General features: G+C 39.3%; 1 protein-coding gene across 1 annotated transcript; it reads right to left on the reverse strand.

Annotated features, from left to right (window-relative positions):
• Positions 1 to 11,970: 11,970 nt before the first annotated feature.
• On the reverse strand, positions 11,971 to 16,121 carry LOC110872645. Its single transcript, XM_022121489.2, has 4 exons — positions 15,933 to 16,121; positions 14,861 to 15,820; positions 13,385 to 13,468; positions 11,971 to 12,369 (listed from the first exon to the last, which is right to left on the reverse strand). The coding sequence occupies exons 1-4, from the start codon at positions 16,023 to 16,025 to the stop codon at positions 12,211 to 12,213; spliced, it is 1,296 nt and encodes a 431-aa protein (XP_021977181.1). The 5' UTR covers positions 16,026 to 16,121; the 3' UTR covers positions 11,971 to 12,210.
• Positions 16,122 to 17,213: the final 1,092 nt, after the last annotated feature.

Below are 17,213 nucleotides of genomic sequence, written 5' to 3' on the forward strand. Positions count from 1 at the left end.
TCAACATGGCGTTCATCATTTCTTTCAATGTGCGGTTCTTTCGTTCCGCCACGCCATTTGATTGTGGAGAGTAAGGAGGTGTACACTCATGTACAATGCCACTTTTTGCGCATAACTCCGCAAAAGGTGCAACATATTCGCCTCCTCGATCGCTTCGCAAAGCTTTTATCTTCTTTTGAAGTTGATTCTCAACTTCATTTTTATACAAGATAAATTTACTTATTGCTTCATCTTTACTTTTTAGTAAATATACATAGCAATATTTAGTACTATCGTCAATAAACGTGATGAAGTACTTATTTCCACCTGTTGTGGGTACCGCTTTTAAATCACAAATATCAGTGTGAATTAAATCAAGGGGTTCGGTTATTCGTTCAACCGATTTTGATGATGTTCTTGTAAGTTTGGATTCAACGCATGTTTCACATTTATAGTGTGAATCAATATGGAATGTTGGTATACAATTTAAATTGATTAAACGGCGTATTGAATTAAAATTTACGTGACCTAATCTACCATGCCATTTATTCGATTCAGAAAACTCAAGCATATAAGTAGAAGTAGTAGCAATTTTATTCATGTTCTTGACAGCCATTACATTCAATTTGAACATTCCATTTTGGGCATAACCCTTGCCTACATACGTTCCTCGTTTAGTTAGTACAAATTGATCGCTCTCAAAAACTAAACGAAATCCAAACTTGTTAAGCAACCATCCCGAGACTAGATTCTTTCGCAAGTCTGGGACATACAACACGTTGCTTAGAGTGAGCTCCTTCCCCGAAGTCCACTTCAAGATCACCGTTCCTTCACCCATGATGTCAGCGGTGGCTGCATTTCCCATATACAGCTTCTCTTCTCCCGAAAGCGCCTTGAAGGTGGTAAAGAGACTTTTGTCTGCACAAACGTGACGGGTCGCGCCCGTATCAACCCACCAACCTTTTGGAGTGTTGGTCACAGTATTGACCTCATCCATCATTGCGCTTTTGTCGGAAATCATTGCCACCAAAGGCATTCCGTCTTCATCCACCATGTGCGCACGCTCACGCTTTGGTTTCTTGCATTGGTTAGCCCGATGCCCCGGCTCGTCACAGTTGTAACAAGTCCCTTGGAACGTTTGAGGTTTCTTTTTCACAACCCCTTTCTTCGGTCCAAGGTTGCTAGCCTTTGCTTTCCCTTTTCCTTTGTCCTTTTTCCCCTTGCTCTTCGCGCCCTTTGAGGATTGCCCATGCTCAACCAGATTTGCGCTAGCACTAGGCTGCACAAGGCTGTTTTTTAGGGCGATCCTATTCTCCTCTTCTATACGAAGACGAAGAACAAGGTCCTCCACCGACATTTCCTTCCGCTTGTGTTTAAGATAATTCTTAAAATCCAACCAAGCAGGAGGTAATTTCTCAATCATGGCTGCCACTTGAAATGTCTCGCTAAGTATCATTCCCTCGGCATGGATGTCATTTAGTATAATTTGCAACTCTTGGACTTGATTCATAACCGGCTTGTTATCAACCATTTTGAAGTCCAAGAAACGGGCGACAACAAATTTCTTTGTTCCCGCATCCTCCGTTTTGTACTTTTTCTCCAAGGACTCCCATAATTCTTTGGAAGTCTTGATATTATAGTACACATTATACAAAGCATCCGAGAGACCGTTGAGTACATAGCCTCGACATATGAAATCCGAATGCTTCCACGCATCTACCGCGCTCAGAGCCTGAGCGTCGGTCTCCCCTTCCGCAGGTTGGGGAGCGGTTTCCGTCAAGAACCTCGCAAGGTTCATGGTGGTCAAGTAGAAGAACATCTTCTGTTGCCACCGCTTGAAGTGTAGACCCGAGAACTTCTCAGGTCTTTCAGCATGATTTGCCACTGTGGACGCTCCCACAGTGTTGGCAGGGGTTCCAACTACAACATTCGTATTGTTGTTGTTTGAGGTCGACATTCTGAAAAAATTAAAATTAAAATTTTTAGTCAAAAAATTCTGATTTACGCACAAACCAGAAGGAAACTACTAAATTTTAATTTTACCACAATTTACTGTTTTGGCTTCTAAGTCCAACTTTGAAGACCAAAAAACAGAAATTTTATAAATTTTAGAACTTACTGATTGGCTTCTAAGTCCAACTTTGAAGACCAAATCAGAAAGTTTTAGCAAATTTAGGACAAGTTTAAATGTAACCAAAAATAGTTTTCAACCAAAGTCGCTCCTTTGAAGATGAAAACTAAAAAAAATCTGTTTTTAAAACACAAACTGAGTGAAATCAAAACTGGTTTGAATCACAAACAGAAAGGTTTTGATTACACGAACGGTTTTAAAAATTTGTTTTAAGATTGTAAGAACCGTTCGCATAAATAAATAAAATAAAAAACAAATTTTATTTAATTGATTACAATACAAAGAAATAAGAAAGCTGAAATACTATTACTATTACAACTGAAATAAGCAAAATACAAGGATGGGGTAGAAACAGAGGGCTGAGTCACGTGTTCAACACGCTTCCCTTAAAACAAATTCCGAGTCTCCCGAGAGTACTCGTTTTGTTTCCCAGGGTACAACAGCCGGAGCAGTAGTACTGCCGGAGTTCGCCTACAACCCGAAGGTTACCTTGAAAGCTGCAAGAAAAATTCTAGAGAGAAAGTTTGGATTGCTGTAGTGTTGCTAGTGTGTTTCTGAAGTGGGTATGGAGCTGTATTTATACAGCTCCTAGGTTGAAACAGTCAAAATGAATTAAATGAGAGGTTTAAATTGCATTAAACGTCTTCAATGCAATTTAATACGTCATTTAATTCTCAGTCAAAGCCTATTAACTCGTCAGTTACGAAGCTGGACTGAAACTGCCCTGTCATTCAATGCTGGAAGCTTCTGCGCGCGCGCGCGCCCATGCGCGGTGCGCCATGCGGCGTGCGGCCTCTTGGCTCACTGCCGTGCGGCGTGCAGCCTCTTGGCTCACTGCCGTGCGGCGTGCGGCCTCTTGGCTCACTGCCGTGCGGCGGTGCAGCTCAAGTCCGTCCGTGCGGCGTGCGGCTCAAGTCCGTCCATGCGGCGTGCGGCGGTGCAGCTCAAGTCCGTCCATGCAGCGGTGCGGCGTGCGCCACGTCACCTGTGAGTCTATACGTGCGCGCCACACAGTCGCGCCGTATTGGCTCACTCTGGTGCGCCGCACACGGCACAGTAGGACCCATGCACCATGCTCCCAACCGCGCGCCTCGTGTATCCGCGCGCGCATGCGCATGACTGCCACGTCATGCGCCGCATTACCTACCACTTGGTCCTTGCAACCCTTGTGCTTCACCACGCGCGCGCGGTCAAAAATACAAAGGCGGCTCTCAAGCGGCTCGCGGCGATGCGAGCGTGCGAAGTGCAAAGTGCGCCATCAAAGCGCCACATTGCGCCTCATCGCCCACGCCACGCGCGCGCGCGCGCGAGCGTGTGCGAGTGCGAGTGCGAGTTAGGGTGCTCCGCACCCTTCGCGAGGACACTAGTGTGTGCTTCCATGAAACAATAAGGATGGAGAGTTCCACCTTAAATACCCATTTAAGTTTCATCTCTCCTCCTATGTGGGACAAGGTGCTACTTTCCCTTTAGTTTCAACATTGAATGTTCCAAACGCCCAACTTTGAGCATCGATATCTCATTCATCTTAGCTCGGTTTTGGACGTGGTTTAGTTCGTTGCGAAGCTCTTCCAACATAGAACACAAACCCACAAATAAATACATAAAACCCGCTCATTTTATTATATTTATTTCTAGTCCAAAATAGGAAAAAATCATTTTCCTATATTTGTGAAAAATGCTATTTTCACTTATTTTCCAACAAGGTCTGATTACATTATTATCATGTAGTTTTATGCCGATAGCCATCGGAAAGAACATGAAAAACCTGATTTTGAGTCATTTAAGCAAAAGGTAATTTCCTTTTATTATAAAATGTTACACTCATTTTGAATAACCTGTTCATTTTGTGCTTAAAGCGAACGCAGCCGCAGCGATGAAGGGCATCAATGAACTGGTTCCAAAAGGAGTTTCAAGGGTAAGTTTTGGAGTGTTATTTTGCATAGTTATGTACTTTGACTTGACTAATAGTTTATTAGAAAGTATTTGGCCATTTATTAACACCATATACCATATAAAAGCATTACTCTGTTTTGATTCCTTTTGCAGGCAATGGTGGACTTGGAGATGTCGTTTTATGCAAGAATAAGTTGGATGGAAGACAATATGATGTTAAGAAGATTCAATTGAAGGGCGGAAGTCATCCTTTAGATGATAAAATCTAGTATTTAGTTGGAATTGCTAACAACCTTGCTTTTCTAGTTCTGTACCCGTTCAGTGGACGGACATATTAATGGTATAATGACATAAGTTATACCCTGACTATGTTTTAACCTCTCTTCTAGTTTTGTTTTGTTTGTTTTAGTATTTAAATTTCTATAACTAGTACTTTTATTTGGTTGTTTGTAAGATTAATGTTTATTAGTTTAATTAAGAATCTTAATTTGTTTCCATAATGCTTTGGTATTTGTTTGTACATATTGAACATTTTTATCTACATATAGTGTGGTTAATGTCTACACTTTAAAATATATTTACCAACACATCAACGTTTTTTTCAACACAAATTAAAATCAATACCTACACATCTTCAACATTTACCTACACATAATATTATTTTTACCTACACATAAGATTACTTTTACCCACACATATATTCATGCCACGTCAACTGCCATGTCAGATGCCACGTCAACTGCCACGTCGGATGCCACGTTGGATGCCACGTCGGATGCCATGTCATGTGCCATGTCAGCTGCCACGTCGGATTCCACGTCAGCTGCCACGTCAGATGTCTTCTAAACAAATTGTTGTACTTTTAACCACACATATAAATGACTTTTAGCCACACATATATGTGTAGGTATAGCTTGCTATCTGCCTACATATAACGTATGTGTGGATAATGACCTATATCCACAGTCATGAGCCTACACATCATTACACTTATTTTATGTGTAGGTAAAGAAAACTAACAACGCATTATATACTTTTTCCCACATATACTTTGTGTTGGTAAAGAACCAAATTTCTTGTAGTGTTTGGGACGTGGGTTTGGTGGGCTCCGTGGGCTGACCCAATATTATTTAAAAAACAAATTTAATTTTTTTAATATTTTTAAATAAAGAAAATTACAAAAAAAAATTCCTAACTTTTATATTTGTTTTTTTATCTCTTCTCTCAACACCAAGACTAGTTCTAACTTGTCACACCCCAACCGATGGCGGAATCATCGGGGCGCGGCACTGAGCGAAACAGATTGTCCAGAAGTTTCCACAACAACTATTATATAAATTCAGTTTAAATGATACGTCCCATACCGTATCCCAAATAAATAAACAAGTTATCATAGAAAGCAACTAGGCAAATAATTCCGTTCCGACAACTCAGATTCAATTATTATTACAGACAATTGTTTATTATTTCTAGACTCCCTAGCCTCGATTTCATCACCACGCGCCTAAGCATCCTAGCCTCGATTTTATCACCACACGCCTCGCTGCTATCATCTCCAAAACTCGAGACTCGAATAATGTGAACTCTAGTATTGTATTACGTGTGTGTGTGCCTTATGTGTTACTTGTGCATGTTTACTTTATGTTTGGTGTGGTATTTAAGCAAATCAATCGAAAATCGAATCGAAACTCGAAAGGCAATCGAACTCAATCGAAACCGACATCGAAACGCGAAAAGTAGATGCTTGTATGTAGATATAGTGGTTGGAACTGAAAGTAATTTGACTAGGAACCCTATCGTATTCGTAATCAGCGTCCATCGAACTCGAAACATCGAAAATCATCACGAAATACTCAAAGTGTGTCGCGGATCGAACAGAAGGCATCCTGATCGAACAGGCCAGCCGATCGGCTAGCATCTTGCCAGCCGATCAAGCAGCCCACTCGATCGGAGCTCCTGGCCGATCGGCTGCCACTTTCCCCTTTTGGAAGCCTATAAATAGGGATGTCCTTGTCTTCATTTCCACTTTTGGAAAGTTCTGACCGGCCAGCTCCTATTCTTCATCTTTTCTCAGATTTCTCTCAACTCCGGTAAGTTTTCGCTCTGATTCTTGTAAGTTTTTTATCATTACTTGATTCTACACCTTTCTATCTTTCAAAACTTGGATTCTAACCGTGAAACCACCAAGATCTAAGTGTTCTTGAGTGATGTCATCATGGTGTTCTTGAAGAACATCAAACTTTGGCCTCATTCAACCATGAATAGCTTAGATCTAACCGATTTCCACATAAACAAGTTAAGATCTATCAAAGATCTAAACATCCACAAGTTGTGAAGGATTGAAAGAAGGAATCCCAACTTTCTTTCAACTCTTTTACACTCAATGCCTTCAAACCGTTAGAAACGGAGCTTGAACCGGCTAACTAATCATTCTAACAGTTAAAAGGTTTAAGATTCGGAGTCTATATACAAGGTTCACCGACAATGGGTTAAACTCTAAACCAACGTTCCGAACCGTTCACCGGCCGGACTTGGGTGATTCCTGTCTGAGCCAAAGAAACAAGTAGGAACGGAGGTTATCATAGTTCAACTCATTGTCAAGATATCTTGAAAGAATGACAAATAGTCAAACAGCCAAGTGTTAGACGAAAGGCCGACCAGGTCAGACTTGCTGGCCGAACGGCTAGGCTGTTCGAACAGCCCAGCCGATCGGACATACCAGCCGATCGGCTAGCACATGGTCCCACACTTTTAAAATTTCATGAAGCATAGTATCGAGGAAGGGATGTTCGATCGAACTGCGTTTGGTGAACATTACTCTTCAGATCATGAGATACTACTCTTCAACACTTAAACGTTTTCACAACTCGTTCGTAGTAGGGAATACCAGCCGATCGAACAGACTGTTCGATCGAGCGACATTCAGTTGAGGACAAATTCTGAAGTTCCTAGCCGATCGAGTGAGCTAGCCGATCGAGTGAGCTAGCCGATCGAACGAACCGTTCGATCGATCGACTTGAAAGGTAAGAACACTTCAGTGTTCTCATATGCTACAACGAAAACTTCAAAAGTTCAAATCCTCAAACACAAACACACCAGAGGAAGAAACAATCCACTCGAATGGCCCAGCCGATCGAGCCAACCGGCCGATCGAACAAGACTGTTCACGGACCTACCAGCCGATCGAACAGCCCGTTCGATCGAACCTGCCGTTCGATCGACCAGCCCATTCGATCCATTCACACTTGTCTTATTTTCCCACGTTACTCATTGTTGTGCTATCAAACTATTCAGGCTAACCCTACTCTCAGCGCTCCCTTCAATCCACAATCAATCACTGTGAGTATACTCGATCCCTTTTTGCTTTTAGCACTTTTGGGTGTTACATACGTTACCTATCAAATCACAATCAAACACAAACTATTTGAACGCTAACCATTTGCATGTGCTACTTGACTAAATGAATGTTGTTTATTATGTTTACACGTGGAGTGCTATCTACCTGCCTTAGCAACATAGTACTATAGTTTGGACTCAGCACCCGTTCACACGGGGGTTGTTAAGGACAATTACTTGCATGGATTACGGTGGTAATCATGTATTGCGAACCGTCTCGAACGGTCAACCCGCAGTCGTTGGTATCGATGGTCCCATGTCGATAATTAACATGCATCGTTTTCCTCTGTGTACGTGCCTGGTTATGCGTAAACTATTCGAACTCTATATGCTATTATTAAACTTGTGTGCTCACCTTTACATTATATGTATTGACTTTATTTTAACGTATGTGACAGGTGCTTAAGTTGCTAGGATGCTTAGGCGCGTGGTGATGAAATCGAGGCTAGGAAGTCTAGAAATAATAAACAATTGTCTGTAACAATAATTGAATCTGAGTTGTCGGAACGGAATTATTTGCCTAGTTGCTTTCTATGATAACTTGTTTATTTATTTGGGATACGGTATGGGACGTATCATTTAAACTGAATTTATATAATAGTTGTTGTGGAAACTTCTGGACAATCTGTTTCGCTCAGTGCCGCACCCCGATGATTCCGCCATCGATTGGGGTGTGACATAACTCGTCACCCTGTAGGTGATCAATCGGCTGGGATAGAATTTTCAAATCATCCCGTCTTTGTTTCAGGGCATCTCTATGGGCATCTCTAGCTTCTTTGCTCCTTCGTATTTCGGCCCTTTGTTGTTGGAATACGTTGAATGTATCTAACTTGCATGAAATGTCATCCAACTGGTCGCTGTATACTCCCCTACGCTAGCCAGAACTCCCAGCTGAAGGCGATGCCGTTTGTTTTTTAGCACGCCTTCTTGAGGCATTTCTTCCATGCTCAGGCCGATTTGGGCTTGGTGAATCATCCAAAAGGTCCTCAAACTCTTGATCTCATGCATCAGATTGGGCTTGGGACGAGACCCTTGACCTTTTGGAAGACGAGTTACTTTCGCTACCAATTGGGATGGTCGCCGACTTTGGATGGAATTTACAAATCTCCCAACAATGCATGAAACGGAAGTCGGTCTTCATATTTGATTTGAATGCGACCACTGCATTTGACAAAATGTCGGCTTCGGTTTCACCACTTTTAGGGTTTTGCTTTGCTTTATTTAAAAACCCACTAAATTTTGTAAGTTGGGAGCTTATCTCGCTCCACTTTGAGGATAAACTATCGTTTTCACGATAAGTCTCCTTACCCATTTCTTCATGGAATAGTCTACTAACCGATTCCCACAGGGCGGTTCGATATTGCGAATTTCCTATTTTAATAAAAAAATATTAATATATTACAAACTCATATAAAAAATAACCATTCCATTACTATAAACAAAGGTTAATAATACCTAAAGTTGAATGTTGAGATTGTTCACACCAAGCCCTCGCCAATGCAACTTCTTCAGCATAGACCCATTTTTGTTGTTTTCGTTTGGCGGTTTCAACTACTTTATCCTCCTCGGTTTTTTCCTTATGACTTCTCTTTTTGATGGGTTTCGATGCGGAAGGACCATCATTGGGTGGTTGAGTTTCGGGAACGGATTCGTTTTGTGAAAGGTCGATGGAGGTTGGTGAAAGGTCGATGGGCGATTGTGAAAACGGGGTAGGTATTGAATCTTCGGTGTGTGGGAAGTTAGTAAACACACGATTCCCGATATACGATGCATAACTCGCCATGTCAGGCATATGAGAGTGTATGAAAAATGGACGAGTGGGTGGTGGGCTAGGATTATTTTCTTGGAATCCATACGGGTTGTTCGGGTCATCAGGACGGTTGTAAGGATGCATTTTTTTTTGTTTTGTAGAAGGAGAATTGAAGACGTGGTTGAATGTGGTAAAAAATGAAAGAAAAATGTGAGTTTTATAGTGAAAAAATGGAAGAAAAAATTATTTTTTTTTAATATAAAATTATTTTTTTTAATATAGCCGTTGGCCAACGGCTCTTTTCTTTTGGCCATTCACAAACAGCCATGTCACCTTGCTCCCCCGCCCCACGCCCGGCTTGAAACCCAAGCCCCAAGGGGCCACGCCCCAACCCAAGCCCACCCGGGGTGGTGCCTTAGCTAGATCAACCAGATTTATATTTGTTTAATTATAGAAAATTATAATAAATTTAACCTGTTAAGCTTTCTTATCCACCAGTTCTCCGGTAAATTTGTCATTCTTTAATTTATTTTTATTAAAATAAATCAAAATGGGTATTTTTGTTATTTTTTTACTTTTAGGAAGGGGATATATGTAAATAAAATTTTACACTAGGTATATATGTAATTTATGAAATTAATAGGGGGATATATGTAATTGTCCCTTATTACTTTTGACTTTTATAATAAAATAATGTAATAAAGTGCTTATTTATTACCAAGTTTGACTAATGGGTAGATTTATCCTTATATTGGGTGTATTTATCACACCCATTTTATCATTTAGTGAGGTTTTTTTTAACATAGTAAAGTTTAGAGTTTTCTAAATTTTTTTTAATTTTATCATAAAAGTTAAATGAGGTTAGTTCGTCTATATTTAATGTCACATAAGTCACTTGGTGTTAGAAATTGTGTTTCTGTTTTATAATTTTTGTTGGATTTTGTCGTCGTTTGTTGCTACTTAACACGTTGTTTGACATTAGTAGTAATAGTGATAATTTTGTTTTTAGTGAGTTATTTTTTACCATATTATTGTTTAGAGTTTCTATTTTTTTATTTATCATAAAAGTTAAATGACTTTAGTTCGTCTATGTTTAACGTCACATAAGTCACTTGGTATTAGAGTTGTGTTTCCGTTTTATGTTTTTCTCGGATTTTGTCGTCGTTTGTTGCTACTTAACACGGTTTTTGACACTAAGAGGAATAGTGACATTTTGTTATTTAGTGAGTTATTTTTAACCAATTGAGTTTTATATTTTTTTTTATTTTATCATAAAGGTTAAATGAGTTTAGTTCCTCTATGTTTAACGTCACATAAGTCACTTGGTATTAGAAATTATGTTTTTGTTTTATGTTTTTATCGGATTTGGTCGTCGTTTGTTGCTACTTAACACGGTGTTTGACGTTAAGAGGAATAGTGACAATTTAGTTATTTAGTGAGCTATTTTTAACCATATTATTGTTTAGAGTTTTCTATTTTTTTAATTTATCATAAAAGTTAAATGAGTTTAGTTCGTTTATGTTTAACGTCACATAAGTCACTTGGTTTTAGAAACTGTGTTTCCGTTTTATGTTTTTCTCGGATTTTGTCGTCTGTGTTGCTACTTAACGCGGCGTTTGACATTAGGAGGAATAGTGACAATTTTGTTATTTATTGAGTTATGTTTAACCATATTATTTTTTAGAGTTTTCTATTTTTTTTAATATATTATAAAAGTTAAATGAGTTTAGTTCGTCTATGTTTAACATCACATAAGTCACCAGTAGCGAATCTAGAAACGAAACTAAGTCGTAACGTTTTATAAATAAGCCGTAACGAAATCGAAAAAACGTCAAATTTTTCCAAAATTTACACTAATTTTTCCAAATTTTTCCGCGCGAAGCCGTAGCGGAGGTTGCCCCCCAGTAAGCCTTATGTCCGCCACTGTAAGTCACTTGGTGTTAGAAATTGTGTTTCTGATTTATGTTTTTTCTTGGATTTGGTCGTGGTTTGTTGCTACTTCACATGGTGTTTGACATTAGGAGGAATAGTGACAATTTTGTTATTTAGTGAGTTATTTTTAACCATATTATTGTTTAGAGTTCTCTATTTTTTAGTTCATCTATGTTTAACATCACATAAGTCACTTGGTGTTAAAATTGTGTTTTTTCTTTGTTTTTTATTAGATTTGGTCGTCGTTCGGTTGCCACTTAACACGGTGTTTGATGATCACATTTGGCTGATCAGATTTTATTTTCTTTTAGTGAGTTTTTTATCCTTCCCCTCAACTTTCAAAGTGGTCAACTTTTCCTCCATTTTCTAAAAACTATATACAATATCACTTTGACCCCCCTTGACTTTCTAATGTGTTTCGTCAACATTTTACGTCACATAAGTCACCTGGTGCCAGAAATTCGTGTTTTTATTTTACATTTTTTTCACAATTTTGGTCGTTTGGTTGCTACTTAACATGATTTTAAGCCCTTCTCCCATGTTGGTAGCACAGTTCTACACCCCCTCACGCGGAGGCTCAATACTAGTTAATAGAGAATGCCATCAACAATTTCACATTGTGCATCACCAACTATTATGATCAATCGGGTTTCAATCATGTTAGGTTAATAGGTTTTAGGTAGAATTGTTTAACCTGTACAGTCAAAAACATCAACCTAACCCACGTACGATATGGTCAAAATTGCCACCCGATATGGTCACAAAAACAATACGATAAAAAGAACCCATACTTGAACCTTTCTTATTTGAGCCTACAATCCATACCCCTTTGCCTACATTTACTAAATGATTATTTTACTTGGCAAACCTGCCCCTACCAATGAGAGCATTAAAACCTTAATACAAGTGTCAAATTCTAAAAAACCAACTCAACAACATAAGAGAATACACACCATCTTCTAAGATGTTAGCATCATATCATCACTACATTCATTTATACAACATACCGAAAACACAATGGGTTCATCAAAAGACGGTCTGTGTTTGTTTTTCATAATTCCTGCCAACTTTTAAAACCAAATGTCGTTTTAAACATCTACTACCTCAGATGGTGCCAAGTGTCCTAAATTTAGGAAGCCGTTGCTGGTTCATGGGTTTGACCACGTGCACCACCATTGACTTCTGCAGCCAGATCTTCCAGTTCCTGTAACGCGCCCAACGCAGTGTTCCCAAAATCGGGATCTATGCATGACTTCACCATACTCGCCACTTGCTTCACTTTGGATTGCTGCAACCAATTAAATGTGCATAAATATATAGACATCCACCATTGATTCATCGGTACTACGAAAGCTTTGGTCTCGCAGGTTAAGTAATGGACTTTAAAAATGTAATTAAAGTGTGCGTAGAAATGGGTTGGGCTGACCCATTAACTCATCTTTTATCAATTTATTTTAAGTTTTATAAATAAAGAATATGCTAAAAACTATTACAAAAAAGCCTAAGCTTTTTTTAGTGAAGTAACTTAGGAATTTTTAATTTTTTGTATAAATTCGAATACATGTAGATGATATTCAACCCGTTTGAACATTCAACCTGTTTTATTTCTAGTTAAATCCTTTGGCTAAACCCCTTTGGCCCATTAGAAATAAACACATAACCAAATGGACATTAGTAATATGTAAATCGGTCGAAATTCCCACCTCGTGAAAACTGATTATTTGGATCATCTTTTTTAGTATAATTAGAAAAACTTAGCTTAAAAAGGGTCAACAATTTAAAGTTACCCATATCATACTCGGCAATTGAGTCATCATTAATTGGTCTATTCAAAAACATCGAATCATATTTAATATATTGATTATTTATGAAACTCAATAGAAAAAAAAAAAAAAAAAGTCGGCGGGTCAACCTACCACGCGACTCATTTCGCAAAACCAACCCATCTAACCTTGTCCACTTGCAGGTGTTGTTGCTACAAAAACAACCCATTATGGCCCAAACCTGTTCTGGTACGGGTCAACAAGTCAACTACTCAAGTCAAGTTGGATTGAGCATAAACACTTTTTATCCAAAACTGTAAAAGATTTTGTTGATAAGTAGGGTTCAAATATGCTTACAAAAATTATCATATTTTAACGGCATTCAAAACCCAACTGACCCATTTCCATATAAACTAATTTTCTTATTTCACCCGCTAGATATTAAATGCAACCCAAGTTGACCCGTTCATAAGTAAATGGCCAGAACTCGCCACCTGTACATACACAAATACAGCTGTAAAGAGCTCGTTTTCAACTTACTAGATGCTCGTATTTGCTCTTCAGTTCTTGATAAACTACAAGCTGTTCGGGGTCTGTCACTAGTACTGCGGTTCCAGGTCCACCCTGCAGTCCAAAATCAGTTTGATGACAGAATGCAACTGATTATGTGTTTATAACCTTCACTCGAACTTAAAAGTTCGTAAAGTTTATGAGTTATGACATAATTAAACATGCACGAAATATTTTTACATTTTATACAGTTACTACTTAATCATATACTAATAATTTCGATCCTCTATTAGTTAACTCATATATTAGGCAGAAATAAGTGCTGCCTATATTATAAGCATAACTAGGAATCTTTAATATAATTGACCTCCAATTCTAGGACATGAAATGGTGAATGGCAAGAAGACCCAGAAGGCCAGCACTAGAGTCCAAGTATGACCCGCATATTCCTCATCTTGGAAAATGAAGTTTGCTAAATAGTGGAACAAGGTCACCAATTTCGACCTATTTGGCTATTTCCTTGTGTACGAATCAAGTCAGGTTAAACAAAAAATATAAGTATAATCAAGTCAGGTTAAACAAAAAAAATAAGTATAATAAAAGGTTAAAGAAACCAGTCAAAGCTCACACAAAGTGAGTGTTTAACGCATAAACCTCCTAAATTATTTTTAAAAAATATAATAACTACTGCAGAAATAAAAATTATGTAATTATATTGGACGGCCTGTTTATAAAAATTTTAATGAATTTTGGACAAATTGTTTCAGGAGTTAATTGCCATTTTAGTCCCTTTTGCCAGTTTAGTCCAAAGGTTTCATTTTTAACATCTGGATCCAAAAAGGTTTCATCGTTGCCATTTTGGTCCAACTGACTTAACTCCATCCATATCTGTTAAGTCTGCCAAGGGCATTTTTGTCATTTCATTTTTCTTTTTATTAACCTTTTTTTCTTTATTGATTTTTCTTTTAAATGAAATGACAAAAATGCCCTTGGCAGACTTAACAGATATGGATGGAGTTAAGTCAGTTGGACCAAAATGGCAACGATGAAACCCTTTTGGATCCAGATGTTAAAAATGAAACCTTTGGACTAAACTGGCAAAATGGCCCAAACCACAGGGACTAAAATGGCAATTAACTCTTGTTTCAGGTTAATAGATCTAGATGAAAACACTAATACCTAATATATCTTCATCACTCCTAGCATACATCATAAGGGGACTCGGTGCAGGAAGAAAGTGACAATGACAGATTCAATACAAATAATCGATACAATACATGGCATGACAGAGGAACAGCTTTACCAAAATATAATACGTAAACCACATCGACTTTTCAATTAATTTTTCGTTAATTTTAGTATAGAAAATCCACTGAAAAGTGTTGTTTATGGAGAAAAGAAAACTTTGCTACTAGACATTGTAAGATGTCCCATACTGCTATGTTTGATCACGAATGGTATGCTCAAAAACAGATAATTATAATGATAACCAGAAAAATTAATTACCTTGCTGATACTGCCAAACGACTTTCCAACCAAACCAGCAGCCGCGTTGCGAGAAGGCCGACCGCGCCTTCTAGAACCCAAAACACTCTCACCAGCACCACCATTAACTGCCGTCACCTTCTGTCTAACAGCCCTCTTCGGCCTTCCTCTTGGCCTCAGCAAATTTCCAGACAACGGCACAGTCACAGCCCCAAACCCAATCCTCTTCGGCCTTCCCCGACCCCTCTTCACCCTCACACCATTCGCCTTCCTCCCCGGCCGCCCCAACGCCACCTCAACTCCCTGAACTCCACCACCACCGTCAGAACCCGTACCAGCCACCTGACCCTGAACTTCACTACCAGAAACAACCGCTTGACCACCAGACGCACTAGCAGACTTAGGCGGACGACCACGTCCCCTTTTCACCACCACCGGTGTGTTCGTGTTTACATTCTCAGACGCCACAACCGGTTCCACCGCAGCAACACCATCATCACCCAACCCTAACGAAGCAAAAAGAGGCTCCGAACCCGAACCCGCTGCAGTCCCCCCTTGAACCTCCGAACCCGACCCATAACTCCCCCCAAAATCCTGAAATTGCGGCTGATAAGCCGCAACATCAGCATTCTGCACCTGATTATGTACCCCGAACCCAGGCACCGGCTTAAGCTTAGGCGGACGCCCCGGCTTCCTTTTCGAACCCGAACCCGAATTCTCCGAATTAAAGCCACCAGAAGCAAAACTTGCATCAGTAACATTACCACTAAAATCAACAAATTCAGCAGATCTAGAAGCTAACATGTAGGAGTGTTTGACCATAACGAGTTGACCTAAATTCTTCAACCGTTTGAGGTGGTGAGTCAACAAGGTGGAGTGAGTCGGGGGCAAATGAGCAAACTCTTTCTCAATATATTTAGAAATTGCCTGTCTACTGGATCCATCTTTATCTTTCAGAGCAGTAATTGCAGCAGTTATCATCTGATTATTAACATATATGGCCACATATTAACATATATAGATACAAATTTAGTGACCTAATTTGAACATAATTGTGCAATTAAGAAGCAGAGGATATTAAAATTATTGTTACCTCGGCGTAGGGTGGATGAGTGGTGGCCGGAGGAGGATGGCCGGGGAAGTGATCGGTGGTGATCGGCGGTGGATCGGTGGTGATTGGATCCATGAGAGAGAGTAGTGAGAGAAAGGGGTGGGTTAGGTTTTGGAAATTAAAAGTGGAGATTGGGTGTCACTCTCTCACATGAAAGATTCATGGATAATGCCAACAAACAAATTTAATGCTTATAGATAGGAACTTTTTTTATGAGTTTTTATAGAACACTCGTAAATACCGGTGTCGAACCCGTATATTTGGTATCGGTACCAGTATCAATTTTTTCTGTATTTTGGTACCGATGCTTTTGATATCGAACGGGTACCGTGCTCATCCCTACTTGACACAACCCTTGAAAAACGCACGGGACAACCCTATTGGTATATTTGTTAATGATATTATTTGGTGTTAGACCATTCGTTATAGTCATGTGAACGTGAATGAAAAGGCTTGTCTACTCGGAAGTACCTCAACGCCACATAAGTAGGAAAACTATGTGTCTGTTTCTTCGTGGTTGTGGCCACTCCTCGAGCCCCCACGCCCAGGGGTTGTGGTGTGTAATGCCCATTTGATTGAGTTGACACCACCACACCCTTTAACCACGTCACAACGGATAGTGTTAGTGTTACATAAAAAAACCTAATAAATATATGAGTTTAAAATGCTTTTGGAAGTATAAAACTAAGATATTATGTCTAGAAATATTTTACAACAAAATATCCCTTTTAATAAGTATTCAGAAAACAACCAATGTGGGGTTAGCTCACTTGGTAGAGGCATTGCCTCTTAGCGGAAAGGTCTCAAGTTCAAATTTGAGCACAGGATTAATTTAGGATTATTGATGTAATTCGATAGGAGTAAACGTTGCCATAAAAAAGTATTGATGTGAGGGTGTTTAATCATGTTTTAAAGTGTTTAATTATGAGGTTTTACATGATTATGTGTATGAAAACGGGTTACTTTGAGTTGATTTTGATTTACATGTACTCGGAGCATAACGGATGGCTTTTGGAGCTTGACGGAAGGTTTTCGGGAAGCATTATGGAGTATTGGAAGCATACACACAAGTTGGAAGGCCAAAATATGAAAAACGGGAAGTTCGGTAGCAATCGGCGCCACTAGGTGCTGATTTCAGGGCACCACAGAAGGAAAGTACCATTTGGCGCACTAGGCGCTGATTTCAGCGCACTGGGCGCTGAACCCAGACCTGACTTGCGAATTTCTTTTTTTTCCACCATATTTAAGCACAAACATTCCCCA

Source organism: Helianthus annuus, chromosome 14, assembly GCF_002127325.2.
Source record: "Helianthus annuus cultivar XRQ/B chromosome 14, HanXRQr2.0-SUNRISE, whole genome shotgun sequence".
Classification (NCBI taxonomy): Eukaryota; Viridiplantae; Streptophyta; class Magnoliopsida; order Asterales; family Asteraceae; genus Helianthus; species Helianthus annuus.